The sequence below is a fragment of the Panthera tigris genome, chromosome A3 (assembly GCF_018350195.1).
Source record: "Panthera tigris isolate Pti1 chromosome A3, P.tigris_Pti1_mat1.1, whole genome shotgun sequence".
Taxonomy (NCBI): Eukaryota; Metazoa; Chordata; class Mammalia; order Carnivora; family Felidae; genus Panthera; species Panthera tigris.
The window spans coordinates 73,564,745-73,584,961 of NC_056662.1; the positions used below are offsets into that span (position 1 = coordinate 73,564,745).

At 34.0% G+C, this 20,217-nt stretch overlaps 1 protein-coding gene across 7 annotated transcripts in view; it reads right to left on the reverse strand.

Annotated features, from left to right (window-relative positions):
* CCDC88A (coiled-coil domain containing 88A) overlaps positions 1-20,217 on the reverse strand; it is a 140,125-nt gene that overhangs the window by 103,680 nt on the left and 16,228 nt on the right. For all 7 annotated transcript variants that reach the window (XR_006215723.1, XM_042981420.1, XM_042981421.1 and 4 more), the window contains exon 3: positions 3,669-3,777. Coding sequence is in view for 6 of the 7 variants with exons in the window: in XM_042981420.1 (XP_042837354.1) it covers positions 3,669-3,777 (109 nt within the window). In the remaining variant the exon portion in view is untranslated. The remainder of the gene's footprint in view (positions 1-3,668; positions 3,778-20,217) is intronic.

Genomic DNA, 20,217 nt, shown 5'->3' on the forward strand with positions numbered 1-20,217 from the left:
CAAAAGACCACATAGTGTACAATTCCATTTTTATGAAATGTCCAGAATAGGCAAATATACAGAGACAAAAATAGATTTTAGCAAATGCCTAATGCTGGAGTGGTGGTGGTGGTAGTGGTGGTGGTGGTGGTGGTAAATGTGTGTGCAGGACAGGGAAAATAGGAGTAACTGCTTTTAGATATAGGGTTTCTTTCTGGAGTGACAAAGCTATTCTAAAATTGGTTATTCTAAATATACTAAAAACCTCTGAATTGGACATTTTTAATGGGTTAATTATACGGTATATGAAGTACATCTAAATAAAGCTGTTTAGAAAATAAAAAGAGTGGTATACAATACAGAATTAGGTTGCACTGACAACTGATTTAAGATTCTGATGCAGAAATGCCTTTGCCTTCCAAGGAGTCTCATTGAAAGTTTCAAGGCAAACTTCCATCTCTCTAAAGATAGTGTAAAACCAAAATTCCAGCACTGTTTTTTTAAATTTTTTTTCAAGTTTTATTTTTGAAAGAGAGAGCATGAGTTGGGGAGAGGCAGAGAGAGGGAGACACAGAATGAGAAGCAGGCTCCAGGCTCTGAGCTGCCAGCACAGAGCCCGATGTGGGGCTCGAACTCACAGACCGTGAGATCATGACCTGAGCTGAAGTCAGACGCTTAACCAACTGAGCCACCCAGGTGCCCCACAGCATTGTTTTAAAGAACAAAACTGAACACTGTCAAAATAAGCCACTGTATCACTTAATCTAGTCATTTGTTTCATATCTGAAAATACTGATATCAAACAACATTAAAAGACAAAACAGATGTATCATAAAACCTAACTTACTCATATCAACTGAAGGAAAATGACAGCTGGAATATTGGCAAATAATAAACAAAAGTTTATAAAAAAATCTAGCACAGACTTATTTCTGACAAGGAGTACTAGATATTAGAAAGGAAGGAAGGAATCCAAAAATGCTAGATAATTTTTAAAAATTTCTTTTAAAATGACTGAGCTCAAAATAAAAAGATAATCCTCAGTTAAAAGATAAAACAAAACAAAACAAAAACCTGAACCCTACAAAGGAAGACAAGAAAGAAGCTATTTTTCTTGGCCTTTGGTAGAGACTGAGGAGGGTTATTTCCCTAAGGATTTGCAATAATGTAGCACCAGCTTAAAAAAAAAAAATGGAAACACATAATTTACATACACACAAATGTAGAGAAAGAGATTCGGAAATCCACATATTCAGGCACTAATAGAGGTACTCTCCAGGCATTAGAAGTATGTTTGTATTTTGTCATCTTTTCTAGTTTGTATAGTATACAAGTATTGCTTCTAAGTATAGAGCTGCTTAAAATAAAATGGTTCTGGAATGGTTGCACAAATAAAACAAATTCTCTCTGGAACAATACATCTTTGGCCCAGACACAAAGTATTCCCACAGACAAATCCCCTCCCACCCAAAATAAGGTCACAATTACACACACACACCACACACGCGCGCGCACACACACACACACACACACCATTGCCCCTGCTGCCACCACCACCATAAGAAACAGCAAACTGAAAACAAAATGCAGGTTCAGATCCCCACGGATCTGACTTCAGATTTTGGAATTATCAGGCATAAAGTCTAAAATAGAAAAATTTTTTAATTTCTGAAGAAATAAAGGAATTAAAAGAATGATTAATAACAACATGAAAAGGCAAAGATATAAAGAATCAAACAGAACTTCTACAAAGGAAGGATGTAATTACTGAATCAAAAGTTAATCAGTGGGTTAAACAGAACATCTGACACATATGAAAGGCAAAATTAGCAAACTGGAGAGATAGTCCTGAAAAAAATACTCAGAATACAGTACAAGACTGATAAGGTAAAAGAAAATTTAATGAACATGGGGGATAGAGTAAGAAACTAATAAACATGTAATAGAAATACCTGAAGGATATCAGGCTAATATAAAAGGAAAGAGACATGAGAAGAGACAATATTAGCAACCAGGAGATAAAGTTTAACCTAGGAACAAAAGTTAGACTAACAGCTGACATCTCTAGAACTGAAAGGAATCCCGAAATAGAAGAATAAAATCTGTAAAACACTGAGAGAAAAGTAATTGTTAAAGAATTGCATACCCAATAAAATGATCTTTCAAGAACAAGGGTAAAATAAAAGCATTCTTGGACAAATAAAACATTGAGAAACTTTACCATCAACAAGCCCTCTTTAAATAAATATTTAAAGATATACTTCAGTAAGCAAATAATACCAAATAGAATCACTTCTCGGCCTTTTGGCTAAGATCAAGTGAAGAAAATAATACCAAATAGAATTCTGAGGTACAAAAGAAAACCACTGTGGGGGGGTGGGGGGAGGAAAACACACAGTTTGATCTAAAGGAACACTGAATCTATTTATTTAACACTACTTTCAGTATCTAATTTATAGGGTTTTTTAATTTATGGGGTTTTAATACTTTCAGTATCTAATTTATGGGGTTTTTAAAAAAGAAAACACAAGACAAGAACAGCTTAAAGATCATAAAGGGAAATAAATGGAGTTAAAGCACTCTAACATCATGGAACTATTACATAAAAGAGTAAAAATACCAAGTAATTTTGGCCTTTTTTTTGCTAGGTAAGAATGGAAGGTGTAATTTCAAGAGTGGCCTATAAAAAAAAAAGAAGTAGGATAAAAAGCATTTACACCAGTAGAAAAAAATATGAGGAAACACTTACAAATGGTATAATTCGCCATAATAATTTAAACATTTAAAACTCATTTGCATTCAATCATAGAGCTTTCAACTGTATAAAGGAAAACTTGACACATCTATCATCATAATAGGAGATTCCAACTCATGTTTCTCAATAACTGATAGATCAAGAGACAAAATTAATCAGGCTATGGAAGTTTGAAAAATGCAATTAACAAGCTTGCTCTGACTCTGCACCCAAAAAACTGGAGAATACCTATCTTTCTGAAGCACACATCAAACTTTAATAAAATGTGACAACATAATAGGCCAAGCCAAGTAATTATTAACAAATGTCAAAGAATCAGTATCACAAAAGCCATTTTCTTTGACCAAAAACCAAAACCAAAAAAGAGTGCTTGAAAAATACCCTATGTTCAGAAATCTAAAGGCGTATTTCTAAATACCTCAAGTGGAAAAAGAAATCACAAAACGAGAAAATGCAAAAAATAAATATTTTAAAGAATACAACATACCAAAATTTGTGTAATGCACCTATGGTGATTTGTAGAGGTGTACTGATAGCCTGAAAAATGCTCATATTTAAACCACAAACTATGTATCTAATTTAAGTTTAAACAAGGACAATAAAAAGTACACTTTTCAAAGGCATAATTCTAGTAGCCTAACAAAGTGTTGCACTATGCAAGCTCTCAGAAACTGGGAACTGGTTTTAAAATTTCATAAAGTACAATAATTATTTTTAAAATTAGGTAATATGAAGTGTTTGCTTGTATCTTTAATATTGCCTAAGAAATGGATTATGTCAATTCTACTCTATCTCCAGCAAATAAACCAGTATCTGACACATAATAATTAGCGTTTAGTATATTCTAGGTAAATAATACCTTTTGTTATTATACAAAAAATATGAATACATAAACATTAATTATAATACTAAATGAAGAAAAAGGACCACTTACCTGGTAATAAAATTTTATCTGTCTCACCAAAATGGATAGATTATGAATTCTAAGTGATGCATCATTGTTGACCTTTTTATTTACTCTCTGACTCTCCGATTTAGGATTGCTGTAAGAAATTTAAAAAAAATACTTTAAACTAAAATTATACTCAAATACATGTATTAACCTATAGGTGACTGAAAATAACCACATTAAAAAATGTGTATCCATCTGCATTAACAGAGATGACCCAAAGGACAGATGATGTGTTTTGTGCTTCTAATTAATATAAATGCATCTGATATTTCTAAGACAATGGCAAAATAAATTTGAAACATAAGTTAGATATTTCTCTTCATTCTCATTTTGTTTCTCCATCTTCCTGGGATGAATAACCTCTTCTTTCTTTCAAATATATTTATTTCCATCACCCAAAATACATCTATTTAAATCAAGACTGTGGGACGCCTGGGTGGCTCAGTCAGTTAAGCATCCGACTTTGGCTCAGGTCATGATCTCACAGTGCATGAGTCTGAGACCTGCATCAGGCTCTGTGCTGACAGCTCAGAGGCTGGGGACTGCTTAGAAATCTTTGTCTCCCACTCTTTCTGTCCCTTCCCTGCTCATGCTCTGTCTCTCTCTCTCTTTGTGTCTCTCAAAAATAAACAAATAATAAAAAAATTCTTAAATAAAAAATAAATAAATCAAGATTATAAAATATGAGCTAATAACCAAGAAATGGTGTATCTCCTCAATAGATAATGGGGACTATATGTGAGCAGCCACTGTTCCACAGAAGTTAAAGAATGCAGTTATGACACAGGTTAATACTTTAATCTTAGGTAAACTATACAGATTCAATGAAAGCAAATGGTTGAAGGATTCTGAAGTAGCAGAAACTGAAAAAAAAAAAAAAGTTAGACCATGGTTAAGAATGAGAAATTCAATCACAACCAAAAAAAAGGCAATATAAGTAAAAATATACAAGTGTGACTATATAAAACCAAAAAGCTTCTGCACAGCAAAGGAAACCATCAACGAAATGAAAAGTCAACTTATGGAATGGGAGAAAGTATTTTTCAAATCATACATCTGATAAGGGGGGTTAATATTCAAAATACATAAAAAGCTCATACAACAACAAAAAATGAAACATTCTGATTTTAAAATGGGCAGAGGAACTGAATAGACATTTTTTCTAAAAAAGACCTACAAATGGCTAATAGGTACATGAAAAGGTACTCAACATCAGTAATCAAAAAAACACAAATCAAAACCATAATTAAGAATCACCTCATGTCTGTTAAAATGGTTACATCAAAAATGTAAGTGATAACAAGTGTTTTGGCAAGGATGTGGAAGAAAGGGAACTCTCGTGCACTGTTGTTAGGAATGTAAATTGTTGCAACCACCATAGAGGTTCATGAAAAATTAAAAACAGAACTACCATATAATCAGCAACTCCACTGCTCAATATATATGCCAAAGGAAATGAAAACAGAATCTCAAAAAGGTATCTGCATGTTCACTGCAGTATTATTTACAATAGCCAACACAGGAAAACAAACTGTCCATCAACAGATAAATGCATAAAGAAGATGTGAGACACACACACCTTATATATGTATTAAAATTATTACTCATTCATGAGAAAAGAAATTCTGCCACCTGCAACAGTCAAATGGACCTTGAGGGCGTTATGCTAAGTGTAATAAGACAAACAGACAAATACTTATATTCTTTTTAAGAATAGGAAATTCAAGTGGTGGCACTAGAACAGAAGAGTAAATCCATGCCAGAACATAAGCAGGTAAGAGCTAGTTCCTCATTAGGGCAAAGAGGTCAGGCTGGATAAAGACATTGCAAAGTGAAACGGCAGACAATAAATCAGGACTCCCTATGCAAGGGCTGAATGCATATCATAAAGCAGGAACCTAAGCAGTTATTGGGACAGAGTACTATCCTATGATTATGACTTTAAATGCAGTACCTCCACACAAGAATGCAGAGAAGAAATTGATAGCTATACAACAGAGAATAGGAACTGAATAGAAACCTCTCATTCCTTAATCCTTCCCTTTTGTACCCAGTCCATTACAATCCTAATGCCTTCAATTCCTTCCCCAGACAGATTAGACTCTATGGTGCTATATTTTGGTAATTCTCAAACTTTTAGGCTCCAAACAACTTTTGTTTTCATGGGCTATATTTACTGTAACAGAAATTAAAACTGAGAAGATATCACAGTTACTTATTAAGTCATTTTTAAAAATAATAAATTACACACTTAAAAATATCAAACAAAAAAATTAATGAGAATAGCATTGTTTTACTATTTTTACACATCTCTTTATTTTTTTATATAACTTATTGTCAAGTTAGCTAACACACAGGGTATACAGTGTGCTCTTGGCTTTGGGAGTAGATTCCCATGATTCATCACTTACATACAACACCCAGGGCTCATCCCAACAAATGCCCTCCTCAATGCCCATCACCCATTTCCCCCGCCCCCATCAACCTTCTGTTTGTCCTCTGCATTTAAGAGTTTCTTATGGTTTGCCTCCCTCTCAGTAACTATTTTTTTTTCTTTCCCTTCCCCAATGGTCTTCTGTAAAGTTTCTCAAATTCCACATATGAATGAAAACATATGATATCTTGTCTTTCTCTGACTTATTGCACGTAGTATTAAATGCCCTCTAGTTCCATCCACATTGTTGCAAACGGCGAGATTTCATTCTTTTTCACTGCCAAGTGGTATTCCATTGTATATATAAACCACATCTTCTTTATCCATTCATCAGTTGATGGACATTTGGGTTCTTTCCATCATTTGGCTATTGTTGACAGGGCTGCTATAAACATTGGGGTACATGTGCCCCCTATAAATCAGCACTCCTATATCTTTTAGATAAATTCCTAGTAGTGCTATTGCTGGGTCATAGGGAAATTCCATTTTTAAGTTTTTGAGGACCCTCCACACTGTTTTCCACAATGGGGCACCAGTTTGCATTCCTACCAACAGTGCAAGAGGGTTCTCCTTTCCCACATCCTTGCCAACATCTGTTGTTTCCTGAGTTAATTTTAGCCACTCTGACTGGTGTGAGGTGGTATCTCAATGTGGTTTTGATTTCTATTTCCCTGATGATGAGTGATGTTGATTGAGCATCTTTCATGTGTCTGTTAGCCATTTGGATGCCTTCTTTGGTAAAGTGTCTATTCATACCTTCTGCCCATTTCTTCACTGGATTATTTGTTCTTCAGGTGTTGAGTTTGGTAAGTTCTTTATAGATTTTGGATACTAACCCTTTATCCAATATGTTGTTTGCAAATATCTTCTCTCGTTCCATTGGTTGCCTTTTAGTTTTGTTGATTGTTCCCTTTGCTGTGTAGAAGCTTTTAATCTTGAGGAGGTCCCAACAGTTCATTTTTGCTTTTATTTCCCTTGCCTTGGGAGATGTGTGAAGTAAGAAGTTGCTGCAACCAAGGTCAAAAAGGTTGTTGCCTGTTTTCTCCTCTAGGATTTTGATGTCACATATTTATGTCTGTCATCCACTTTGAATTTATTTTTGTGTATGGTACAAGAAAGTGGTCCACTTTCATTCTTCTGCATGTTGCTGTCCAGTTCTTCCAGCACCAGTTTTGCTGACGAGACTGTCTTTTTTTCCATTGGATACTCTTTACTGCTTTGTCGAAGATTAGTTGGCCATACATGTGTGGGTCCAGTTCTAGGCTCTCTTCTCTATTTCATTGGTCTCTGTGTCTGTTTTTGTGAAAATACCATACTGTCTTGATGATTACAACTTTGTAGTACAGGCTAAAGTCTGGGATTGTGATGGCCCCAGCTTTGATTTTCTTCTTCAACATTACTTTGGCTATTTGGGGTCTTTTGTGGTTCCATACAAATTTTAGAATTGTTTGTTCTAGCTCTGTGAAGAATGCTGGTGTTATTTTGATTGGGATTGCACTGAAATGTATAGACTGCTTTAGGTAGCATCGACATTTTAACAATATTTATTCTTCTAATCCATGAGCATGGATGTTTTTTCCATTTTTTTGTGTCTTCTTCAATTTCTTTCATAAGCTTTCTATAGTTCTCAGCGTACAGATCTTTTACCTCTTTGGTTAGGTTTATTCCTAAGTATTTTATGATTCTTGGTTTGCACATCTCTTTAACATCTATTTTAAATTTAAAAAGCAGGCTTGCTCATCTTCTGCATTCATCTATTGTTTGTGGTATTTTCATTGACATACATGAAGAAAATTTAGCCTTACCAAGATATGTACTCTGAAATAAAGCGATAATTCTCTCCATAGGAGAACCTATGGAACCCCTGAGAGGATCCTCAAACCATATTCTGAGAATTACTGCTTTATTTCAACTATTATCTTGCCAGCACTCCCAACATATTGATCCTTTGTCATGTGACCAAACTCACACTGTCAATCTCCAACACTGGGCCAGTTCAACCATATTCAGTGGAATTGTTCACAACACTAGATGAGAAAATAATACAACCAAAATAAGCTGAATATCAAATAGGATAGAACAGTAGTGAGGCACTTTACAGAATGAGGTATCAGGAGGTGTAGCCCAAGTCACACCAAACTTAAGGACACAGAGCTTAGACTTCAAGGAAACTTAAGTAACTAAAATTTTCAGAAAATAATACTAGAGACAAGGGAACTACCCTAATACACAAGAAAGGTCCAAATATATGCCCTTGAGATTTTCGCTAAATACTAAGTTTGCCTGTGTACCCTAAATTCCACAAGACTGAGCAGAGGACAACCACAGGAATGCTGCAAACTAAGTAACAACCAAAGTTCACCAAGTGCAGGGAGAAATTCAAGTTCTGATCAGCCAGAGTGAAAAAGGAATCTTGAATAAACATCCACAACATTTAGTAAAGACCTCAGAAAAATGTCTTAGAAGTAGGACTAATCTAGGGGTACTTGGGTGGCTCAGTTGGTTGGGCATCCAACTCTTGCTTTCAGCACAGTTTGTGATCTCATGGTTTTGTGGGTTCAAGACCCACATTGGGCTCTGTGCTAGCAGCATGGAGCCTGCTTGGGATTCTCACTCTCTCCCTCTCTCTATGTCCACTCCCCACTTGTGCTGTCTGTCTCTCTCTAAATAAATAAATAGACTTAAAAAAAAAAGCTAGCAGTTAAGTAAAAGCTATTCCAGAACCTCCCCAACAAAGCTTATAAATAAGCCTTGAAAGGATCAAGATGATTACAAGCAACATGACAATCTGCCAAAATAAAATTCATCACTCCTTAAAGGATAAGATCCAGATACTCCATAATATAATGATCAAAATGTCCTCTCTACAATCAAAAATTACTAGATATGCAGAAAAGGAAAAAAAATGATTCATGACCAGGAAAGAAAAATGGAAAGAGTCAATAGAAACAGACCCAGAAATGAAAGAGATCATAAGAAGATCATGAGAGATAAGGACTTTTAAAAAGCTATTATAAATACAGTGGACCCTTGAACAACATGGGGATTAGAGGTGCTGACCCCTTGGCATGGCCAAAAATCCACATATAACTTCTGATTCCCCCAAAACTTAATTACTAATAGCCTACTATTGATCAGAGCCTTACCAATAACATAAACAGTCAATGAACACATATTTTGTATATGTATATATACTGTATTCTTACAATAAACTAGAAGAAAAAAGAAAATTATAAGAGAAAATACATTTACATTACTGTATTTGTTGAAAATACCTGTGTGTAAGTGGACCCACACAGTTCAAGCCTATGTTATTCAAGGGCCAATTGTACATTAAAGGACTTAAAGGAAAGCATTAACATTATGTGGAGAGAAATGGAAACTACTCAAAAAAACCCAAATGGAACTTCTAAAACTAAAAGAAAATTTTTTTAAAATAATAAATATATACTGTATCTGAAATGGAAAATTTACTGCATGTGTTTAATAGTAGACAAAAAACTATAGCAAAAGATTAGAGAACCCCAAAAACACAACAATAAAAAAATCCAAAGCACAGAGAGAAAGAGAGCGAAAAGAAAAAACAGGCTGAAAAGAATGAAGTCTAAGTGATTTTGGGGGCAATATCAAACTTAGAGAAAAGTTGCAGGAATAAGTAGTCTTCTTCCTAAACTTCCTGAGAATAAGTTGCTAACCTGACACCCAATAATTCCCAAATATTTTAGTGTTTATTTTCTAAAAACACATATAATCACATATAAAAACACAAAATCATGAAATCAACAATAATATACCACTACCATCCAATCTTTAGATTCCATTCAAGTTTGTTATTCCCAAATAATAATGGATGTCCTTTAAAGGAAAAGGATCTAATTCAGAATCACACTTTTCATTCAATACTCTGAATTTCCACCGTTAGTTTCTTTCAGCTTGGAAGAGTTTCTGTCTTTCCTTGAATTTCACGACCCAAACACTTTAAAAGGTTAAAGCCAGTTATTCATAGAATGTCCTTCAATTGGGTTTACTTGATTAGACTGTGTCTGAGTTATAATTAAGTTCAGGTTGTGTATCTTTGACAGCAAAAACACAAAAGAGATGCTGTGCTGTTCTCAATGCATCTTAAGAGATGGTGCATGATTTCAATTTGTCCCATTACTGATAATATTCCCTTTTATCACTTGATTAAACCAGTAACTGCCAGTTTTCTCCATGACAATCATTATTTTTCTTTAGTAATTATTAAATATTTTGTGAAAACATACTTTGTAACTATGTCAATAATCTGATCTTCAATTTATTTATTTATATCAATACACAGTCATGGTTCCCTATAATACTCAATAGATCACAATCTATTAATATAATTACTCTGATAACTATTATAGATTGCCTTTTCATTTTGTTGATTGTTCTTTTATTGTACATAAGTTTTTAGTTTGATGCAATCCCATTTGTCTAATTTTGCTTATGTTGCCTGTGCTTTTAGAGTCATATCCCTAATTGAACTCTTTTTCAAACCAATTTATAATTTTCTCTAGGAAGAATTTTTATTACATATGCTTAAATGCTTCCTAGTTTTTGCTGTTACAGTGAATGTAATATTTTAAAAATATATTTGCTAATAGGTTACTACTGATCTGTGAAGCTATCAATTTTTATGGATTGCTCTTATCTTCAGAAACCTTGCTAAACTTTCTTATTCTAATGGGTTGTCTGTTGGTTTTTTCGGAGGTTGTCTTAAATTTGTAGTTTTTTCATACTGGTAATCAGTTATCCCAACACCAAATTACTAAAGAGCTTATTTCCCCCTGATCTCTATGATATATTAGAATCCTATATAAGTGTGGGCCTACTTTTGGAGTCCGTTGTGTTCCATTAGCCTATTTGTCTATTCTTGTCTTTAAAACCTTATTATATCACTACTTTTATTATTTTCTTGATTCCATTAGAGCAAGCCCCCTCACTATTATTTTCATGGAAAAACCTTGAGAATTATCAGAATCTTATTAATAATAATAATTTGATAAAGACTGACATTTCCATCAGTAACATTTTTAAGTTTTCCCACAAAAGTCTCATACACTTATTTTTTTATTTAGGTTTTTGTTTATGAAATGGATTTGTTTTCTATTATACTGTGTATTTGGTCATTGCTAGTATGTAATAGGAAAGCTGTTTTTGTATATTGAACTTCTGATTAACCACCTTTCAAAATTTAGTTTATTCAGTTCATTTTCTTGGGTTTTCTAGGTATAAAAAAATTCTATCATCAGCAAGTGACAGTTATCTCCTCTTCTCTAATCCTATATCTCGTTTCTACTTCTTTTTTTTTTTAAGTTTATTTATTTATTTTGAGAGAGACAGAGACAGCACAAGTGGGAGAGGGGCAGAGAGAGAAGGAAAGCGAGAATCCCAAGCAGGCTCCAAGCTGTTGGCACAGCCAAAACCGAGAGCTGGACGCTCAACCCACTAAGCCACCCATTCGCCCCTCATTTCTATTTCTATTTCTTTATTTACTTTATTTACTTATTGCATCAACAAACAATAATGAAGATAAGAACTATCCTTATCTTGTCCTCAAATTTAATAAGACAGCTTTTAACGTTTCACCATTAATATATATTTGCTGTAATTTTCTGATTCCTTCCTTCAAGTTAAGTTCCCTCCTATTCCTTATTCAGTATCTAAATGGGTGCTGAATTTTATCCAATTTTTCCTGCATCCATTCCCATCTGATTCTTCTTTTTCAATATGCTAATATAGTGAGTTACACTGTTGCATCTTGTAATACTGAATTACCCTCACAATCCCAGATTATTTACTCCATCAGCTCCACCCCATAGTATAACAACTATTCCCTTTTTTGGTAAATAACTCTATCATAGGCCTTCTAATACTAAATTGCCTTTATGCCTATCACTTTCTCACTAGACTAAAAGCACCCTGACAGCAGAAACCTTATCTTATTCACATTTTTATCTCTAAAAATTAGCATATATCTTAACAATGTTGTATGAATAAATAAAAATAATAATCTGAGACTAAGCATAGTGCTTCAAAAATGGTTCCTTCCTAATAAAAGTTATGAGATGACATTCTCCAAGCTAATAACTCACTTGGCAGTCTAGAATAGATACCCCCCACTAAGGTCTGTGTACCAAAGATCAGTTGAATAACAAAGTCCTAACCTACAATTTGAGATCTACAGAAACAAGGGAGAATGTGGTACTAAATAAAGCAGGCCAAATCTGACCTGTGACTGATTTATGCCTAGTACAAGAGAATTAATGAATAGCCCAAGGCAAATGAGTCTAACTAGAAAAGTGGGTCTCTGAGGTAAAAGCACCAACCAGAACTAGTTATTTACAAGGAAACTGTATTGCAGAAGTCAGATTATGTGTGATGGCAAACAAAGACAAACAGAAGCATGATCAAGAAGTCATGGTTAAAAACACAGAATACTGAAGGGAAAATCTTGTTTTATATAATCCACTCTGGTACACTTAGTGCGTTAAACAAATCCTGAGTACCTACTGTGGCCATATTAATATATAAAACCTTAGTTTAGTCAATCTATCATTGTGGAGAAAAGTACACAGATAACTGTAATTGGGAGAGGAGAGTAGGAACAACCCCAGTAACAAACATGTTAGGTAAACCTACAGTTAGTTACATAAACATTTCATCTGCAATCACAGACATTCAGTAAATATCTCTCTTTTTCAGCCTTCTTCTATCTTATTTTTATTTTCCTTACCCTATATTTGAATCTCCTTACATACCTTTCACCTGTGACTGCCTCCTATTCACACACTGGTAACAGACCTAAAAAACACCTTAGAGATTACCTAGTTTCACTCATCTAAATCAGAAAATCTAAGCCCAAAGGAGTAATTTGCCTAGACTCCTTGACTTTTTTTCCTTCGCTGTCTTTCAGCCTTTTCTCAGATAGGCTCATTCAGGAAAACAAAGAAAAGATCAAAAAGAAAAGATTTTAGCAATGTTATCTATAAAACCCACATGTACAGTAAATCACTGTTTTTATTGTATTGGTTGAGCATATTCTTAATTCTGTTTTCCCAGTCAGTAACCAAACTAAAGAATATTCATTTCCTCTTCATTTCAGTTGATATTTTAATAAACCCAGGTATTTAATTCTGACAACAAATATTTAAGAAAGATTTCAATATTACTACTAAAAGTATAAACTAAAAAATTGTACAAACTTATAATGTAAGCCCATTATTACGTGATAATATATTATTTGGATTATACTTTAAGATGAAGATGGATGTGTAATTTCTTTTTTAAAAAAAATTTTTTTTACATTTATTTATCTTTGAGAGACAGAGAGAGACAGAGCGTGAGTAGGGGAGGGGCAGAGAGAGAGGGAGACACAGAATCTGAAGCAGGCTCCAGGCTCTGAGCTGTCAGCACAGAGCCTGATATAGGGCTCGAACCCACGAACCGTGAGGTCATGACCTGACCCGAAGTCGGACGCTCAACTGACTGAGCCACCCAGGCACCCCGGATGTGCAATTTCTAATAAACATGAGTGATGTCATTCCAACTTTAACAACTTTTATAATGTAAACATTATTTTTGACAGTGTTGGTACCAAGTTTCTTTGTCTTAAGTTGATGTATTTTTTAAAGTTTAAAGGTTCTTTTTAAATTTTTTATTCCCAACAATCCTTACATGGTATTTCAAATTCTACTCGGTTGCTAGAAAAGCCTTTGGCCTCCTTTGTATAAAGCTCTTCTAAAAATTAACAAGTTTTAAGAATTTAGAATTTTGGTTTGCTCAAAATCTTTTAAGAACTTTTTCTAAAGATAAATTTAATATTAAGTTCTTTAAACCGTGAGAAAGATCCCTTGAAACAATTAAGACAATCCTGAATATAAAAAGAGGGAGCAGTTTAGTTTTTATACACTAAGGATAGCACATGAAATTTTAGGAATCTGGGAAAAAGCGAAAAATGCAACTTAGAAAAGCTAGAGAAAGTATTTTGAAAAATTTGCAGAATACTTCAACACCAAAAATTAACCTCACATTCAACAGGGATTATTAAAGATAGGGGGATGAAAGTTTCCTGCATCTTTTTTATAAAACTGTGGTGGTTTGTGTTTATAAATCTTTGCTGTGAATACATGGAGTTTGAGAGGATTTCTGTGATCTACTAGACTCATTTGGAAATCCAATAAAATAATAGAGTTCTTCGATAGAACAGGCTGATACTAGGTACTCAAAGCTTCAGTTTCAGTTTCTAATCTACATATCTATTGTGAGTTATTTTAGAATGTGCAAACAGAACTGTTTAGAATCAATGAATAATACATCACAGCCTATCCATAAGCTTTCTGGACTTGGGAAACCAGGATAACTGCTAAGCACTCTAGGCATGGACCTAGAGAGCAATAAACTTTCAATTGGTTTCCCATTTGATTCATGCCCAATTTGAGTTAGGGTCACAATGACAGATGTTAGGATCACAGAAAACAAGCCCTTTCACCCTGAGAATGCAATCTCTTTATGTGAGAGGGACAGACTACCCTCAGGTGAAACTGTCTGAAAAGTCCTAATCCCCACTCTGATGAGAGATAGCTTAATAGTTAAGGCCAGACGTACTGAAAATTATGTACATCAAAAAAAGTAGTAACTTCAGAAAAAATAGTATTTTTTTCAAAAGAAAAAGGTAGGCTCTGCAGAAAACATTATATAGTTATATTAATGTGAATACTGATTACTGATTTAACTCAACTTGTAATAAATACATTAGAAGGACAGGATAAGAAGATATACAGACGGCAAAAAAAAAAAAAAAAAAAAAAGCTTAAATCTCATCTACCATTATCCAGAAGTCAATAGACAATGTCTAAAAGGGATAAATCAAGAAATATGAAGGTAGGCATATTATCACTATAAATGGGAGTACATGACAGACGAAATTGCTTTAAAAAAGTTAAAAGTTCTTACTCTAGGAAACAGAACTGAGAGGTAAATTAGGGTAGGGATTGCCATTTTTCAATATGAACCTTAGTTTTAACTACATAAAACATTTCTTAAAGAGAGTAAAAACACCAGCCAAAAAAAAAAAAAATCGTTTCATGAAGGCTGTCCATTTTATTTACTTCTAGGAAAAAAGATATGTAATTGTATTTGACTGTTACTGAGCTGCAGCACATTTAATGAGGCTGTACATGTAGGAGTCAGTGCTAGAGATTCAGAGTCATGAGACAATTGTCAGGCTATGAATAAACTTAAGAAAATAAAACAGTATAAAAAATTTCTTCTGTAAAAATATGCATTCCATTAAAGACAGAAAGCACTCCACTCCTGCATGTATTTTAAGGTTCATTTTTTTCATACAACAAAAGGCACAGTATAATAATTTAAACAAAGCGGGTATAGTATGAATCCAGAATTCTCTAAAAAGAAATTGTACTCTTATTAAATATTCTAAATACTGTCTTTCATGTTTAACATTTAAAATGCTAAACAAAGATTAATTCAAAATACAGTCATGATTAATGAAGTTTTCATTAAACTCTTTTTGAAAGCATACTTTTTTTTTTTTAGAATTTGTCTGGAAAGACCTTTCACTAAAATAAAAGATGAGCTACTAAATGATACACATGTGATATGTGAGCAAGTAACTTTCTAACCATACATAGCTATTTCCAAGCCAACATAATCCCAGATCAATCATTTCCTTTTACAAGATGAAAACTAAGAAATGTTTTAAAGAAAAAGAGCCTAGCAATATAGTTGAAATTTGTCCAACCAGAAGTTAAATGCAACATGGCAGTGAAAGAGGGCCTCGAGCAATTTCACATTTATAAATGACCTACTTATGACAAGATGCTTTAATTTCAATAAGCAGACAACAGTATTATCTACCACTGTATACAGTAATTTTTAAATTAGGGTAAAAGATGAAGAGAAAGTTAGCAATTCCATAATGCTAAGATTTTAAGATTTGGTCCTTGTATAACTAAGGATTATGTCTTTACTTATTCATTGACTAATATCTATAAGAAACAGAAATCTGATAGTTTTAATGGCTTTTTGCTCTTCTACCCAGACTGCAAGCCTGTTATGTATCCTCCTGAACCATCTGTTTAGTGTTGGTGCTTAACAACTACATGTGCTCATGTTTTTGATCATACCATTCTAATTTGAAACTAGTTGTACAAAGACATTTTTTTAATTTTTGAGATATTTTATATGGTAACATATAACTATATAACATTTGCATGTCACTATGAAACATCTGAAGTAAGTTATTTCCATATCTAACTTCAAATGTGCATATACCAGAATGATTGCTTTATGAAAAATAATGAACTAAGTAAGCATCATCACCATATAGGGTTATCCAAGTAGTAAGGTATCTCAGTCTTGAGTATAATCAGGGAAATAAGTGGTTTTTAAAAAAGAACCACTTCACCTTTCTCTCCCTTCTCACAGCAATCACTGTGCATGATGGCAAACAATAAAACGTAATACTAATATAATCTTTTATATATTTATAGGATATTTTCACATAACTAATATGATCTTCACAAAGACTGAACAGTAACTTTTGGAGAGGTGGGTGACATATAATTACCACACAGAGATCATCAACATAGCTCTCCTTCATGTACTTTCTCATAATTTAAGATACGTGGGGAGCCTGGGTGGCTCAGTCGGTTAAGCCTCCAACTCCTGATTTCGGCTCAAGTCATGATCTTGCAGGTTATGGGATGGAGCTCTGTGTCTGGCTCCATGCTGACAGTGCAAAGCCTGCTTGGGATTCTCTCTCCCTTTCTCTCTGCCCCTCCCCGTGCTCCCACACCCTCTCTAGTAAAATAATAAACATTAAAAAAAAAAAGATATATTAAGTTACCTCTTCAGAAGTTGAAGAATATCTATGACATTTTCTAGGTAGCCCACAACTGAGTTAGCAGGACAGCATTATACTCACTGATTTAACAAAGAGAATTAATGCTTTAATTAAAAACAAAAAGGCAGATGGACACAAAAAGAATAAAAATCCAATACTATACATATATTTAACTTTGATTTTATCTGAATTGGATGAAATGACTGAATATCTATCTACCTTTTACTTCTTATAATGAGCCAACATGGGCTCTTCAAATATTAAGTTGTTTTTCAAACAGCTTGAGAACCCCTTCCCACTCATAAACATTACTAAGGACTCTAAAGAGCTTTTGTTTAGGTGAGTTATATCTATGTATATTTAGTACATTAGAAATTAAAATTAAGAATCAGAAATTAATGTATTAATCCATCTAAAAATAACAAACTCATTGTAAGCACAAAGAACATTTTTATGATAAATAACTATCTTTTCCAAAAACAGAAAAAATTTTAGTGGGGAGTGACATTTCTTTACAACTGTGTAAATCTCTTTAATGTTTAGCTTAATAGAAAACATCTGGATTCTTAAATCTGCTTCTGCATTCAATGTGTTGTGAAACATTATTATGTTCAAACTATGTGAAGAAAATTAACCTCACACATATATGCAATCAGAAAGAGTACTTTAATAGTCCTTTAAGATAATTATTGATATTCTTCTTTGATACTACCAAACTTCAGTAAAGTCGTACTTTCTTAAAAGCTAGTTGCAATATGGAATCTGAAATCCTATCAGTGAACTCTTCTTACTGTTATACATTAAAATCCACTGGTGAACCTAGCATTTTGAATACATGTTTTACATATGCATGATTTCTTTTTTTTTTAATGTTTATTTATTTATTTTGAGAGAGAGAGAGAGAAAGAAAGAGAGAGAGAGAAAGAAAGAGAGAGAGAGAGAGAGAGTCAGTCACCACAGAGCCTGACATGGGGCTCGAACTCACAAACCATGAGATCATGACCTGAGCCAAAATCAAGAGTTGGTCACTTAGTCCACTAAGCCACTCAGGCACCCCTAACATATGCATGATTTCTTATCATGAATTATCATTTTGAAAATATTTATTCATTGAGTTATATGTATTTTCCAAACATGCACATTATTATTCAATATAAAAATTCACATTGAATAATATCACCTATATTATCATCAGAACTGTCTTTATTGAGAAGCTACCAAGTTTGTGTTTTCTGTAATTCAAATTTTATCACTGACAACAAAATCATTTGTTTTTCTTGAAATGGCCGGCCCACTTTGTTCATTTTTGAAAAAAATGTCTGCCGAATACTCAAACCTGAATAACCAGTTTGTCTGTCATTTTTTCACATCAAAAGTGTTCCACAAAACAGAGACTTGTTCAGCTTGCAACTCAAAAAAATTGTAAGTGCTTTTCCTTGAGATAATCATCACATTTTATTATGCAACAGAAGTGTTTTATGCATACTTTTCATTTTGTCCTACAGAATATTAAAAAGAAATGTACTCAAGGGTCAAGACTCAATAAACTAACTTTTACTGCTTCACCAAGAACATTTTTTTTAATATTTATTTTTTGGGGGGAGAGAGAGAGAGAGACTGTGAGCAGGGGAGGAGCAGAGAGAGAGGGAGACAGAGAATCCCAAGCAGGCTCCACACTGTCAGCACAGAGCTGACTTGGGGCTCGAACTCAGGATCTGTGAGATCACAACCTGAGCCAAAATCGAGAGCCAGACACAACCAACTGAGCCACCCAGGTGCCCCTCACCAAGAACATTTTTAAGTGAAACGTGATTTCTTTTAAACTCTAGGAACGCAACAGTGTGAAGAATACGATGACTATCAGAGTACAATTTGGTACCACTCCTTGATTCAAGCTAAGGTGTCAACAGTTTTACCCACCTGTGCTTTTCCAACATAGACCCCAAAGGCAAATTACATCTTAATATTATTATAAAACTAATTTTGGCCTGGCAGACTGGCAGGGGTCTGTTGGTCTCACTCTGAGATCCACTGTATTAAGTAAATCAATTCCTGTTCTTGGTATGGAGGCCTGAGGACTTAGTATTATGGCTAATCAGTACCTTCATCAAGTAACAGAACCTTCATTTATATGGTGGTCAACCACATAGCCAGTAACTAAAATAAAGTTTATAGCACCAATGAGCATCACTCATCTGTGATAGAACCTCCACCCACTGTCTTTAAACCTTATCATAGGTCAGAGAGGTTTGTTTAAATTGGTTTTCATCAGTATTTTGGGGTAGTATTTGCTCCAAATCCAGACAGTTCTAGAAACTCAAGAAATCTCAAACTGAGCTGATACATAATTAGATATTTTCCTTGATCAGTGACAGACTTAACTAGTACAGCTTTCACTCACATACTATCAATTCAATAGAGAAAGAATTCTTAACCTGAAGTCCAAAAACTCTCCAAGGTAATTTCAATAGTGCCCTTAATTAATTACCAGTGACAGGTATCATGGTTATTTTGAGAAGCAAGAAAGCTCTCTAAAGTTAAAAAAAAAAAAAAAAAAAAAACTTTAAAAAGTATTTTCCAAAGTACAATCGCTTATTAACAAACTAAAATATACGGTCATAGAAATTTACCTCAAATAAGAAATTGTAAAATTCAGTAAGAAAATCCTTTTGCCGTCAATTCCTCTAATATTAAAAAAAGTTCCCATACAGAATTACTCTAAGAATAAGAATTCTATTAAGAGCAGAATAAAAGTACCACAATATTGGTTTAATTTGCCCTTTTCAGTGTACCATAAAAGTACTCCCAAAGGGATCACAAACCTCCTCCATAATAAGCCTGCCAATTAAAAGAAAAATAAGATGGGGCATCTGGGTAGCTCAGTCGCTTGAGCGTCCAACTCTTGGTTTTGGCTCAGGTCATGGTCTCATGGTTCATGAATTCAAGCCCTGCATCCGGCTCTGTGCTAACAGCACAGAGTCTGTTTAGGATTTTCTCTCTCTCCTTCTCTCTCTGTCCCTCCCCTGCTCACTTACTCTCTCAAAATAAATAAAACTTAAAAAAAAATTTTTTTTAATAAAAACATAAAGGAAGATACTCATTCAAAAGGCACTGCTAGGGCACCTGGGTGGCTCAGTTGGTTTAGCATCCGACTTCGGCTCAGGTCATGATCTCTCTCACACACAGTTTGTGAGTTCGAGCTTCGT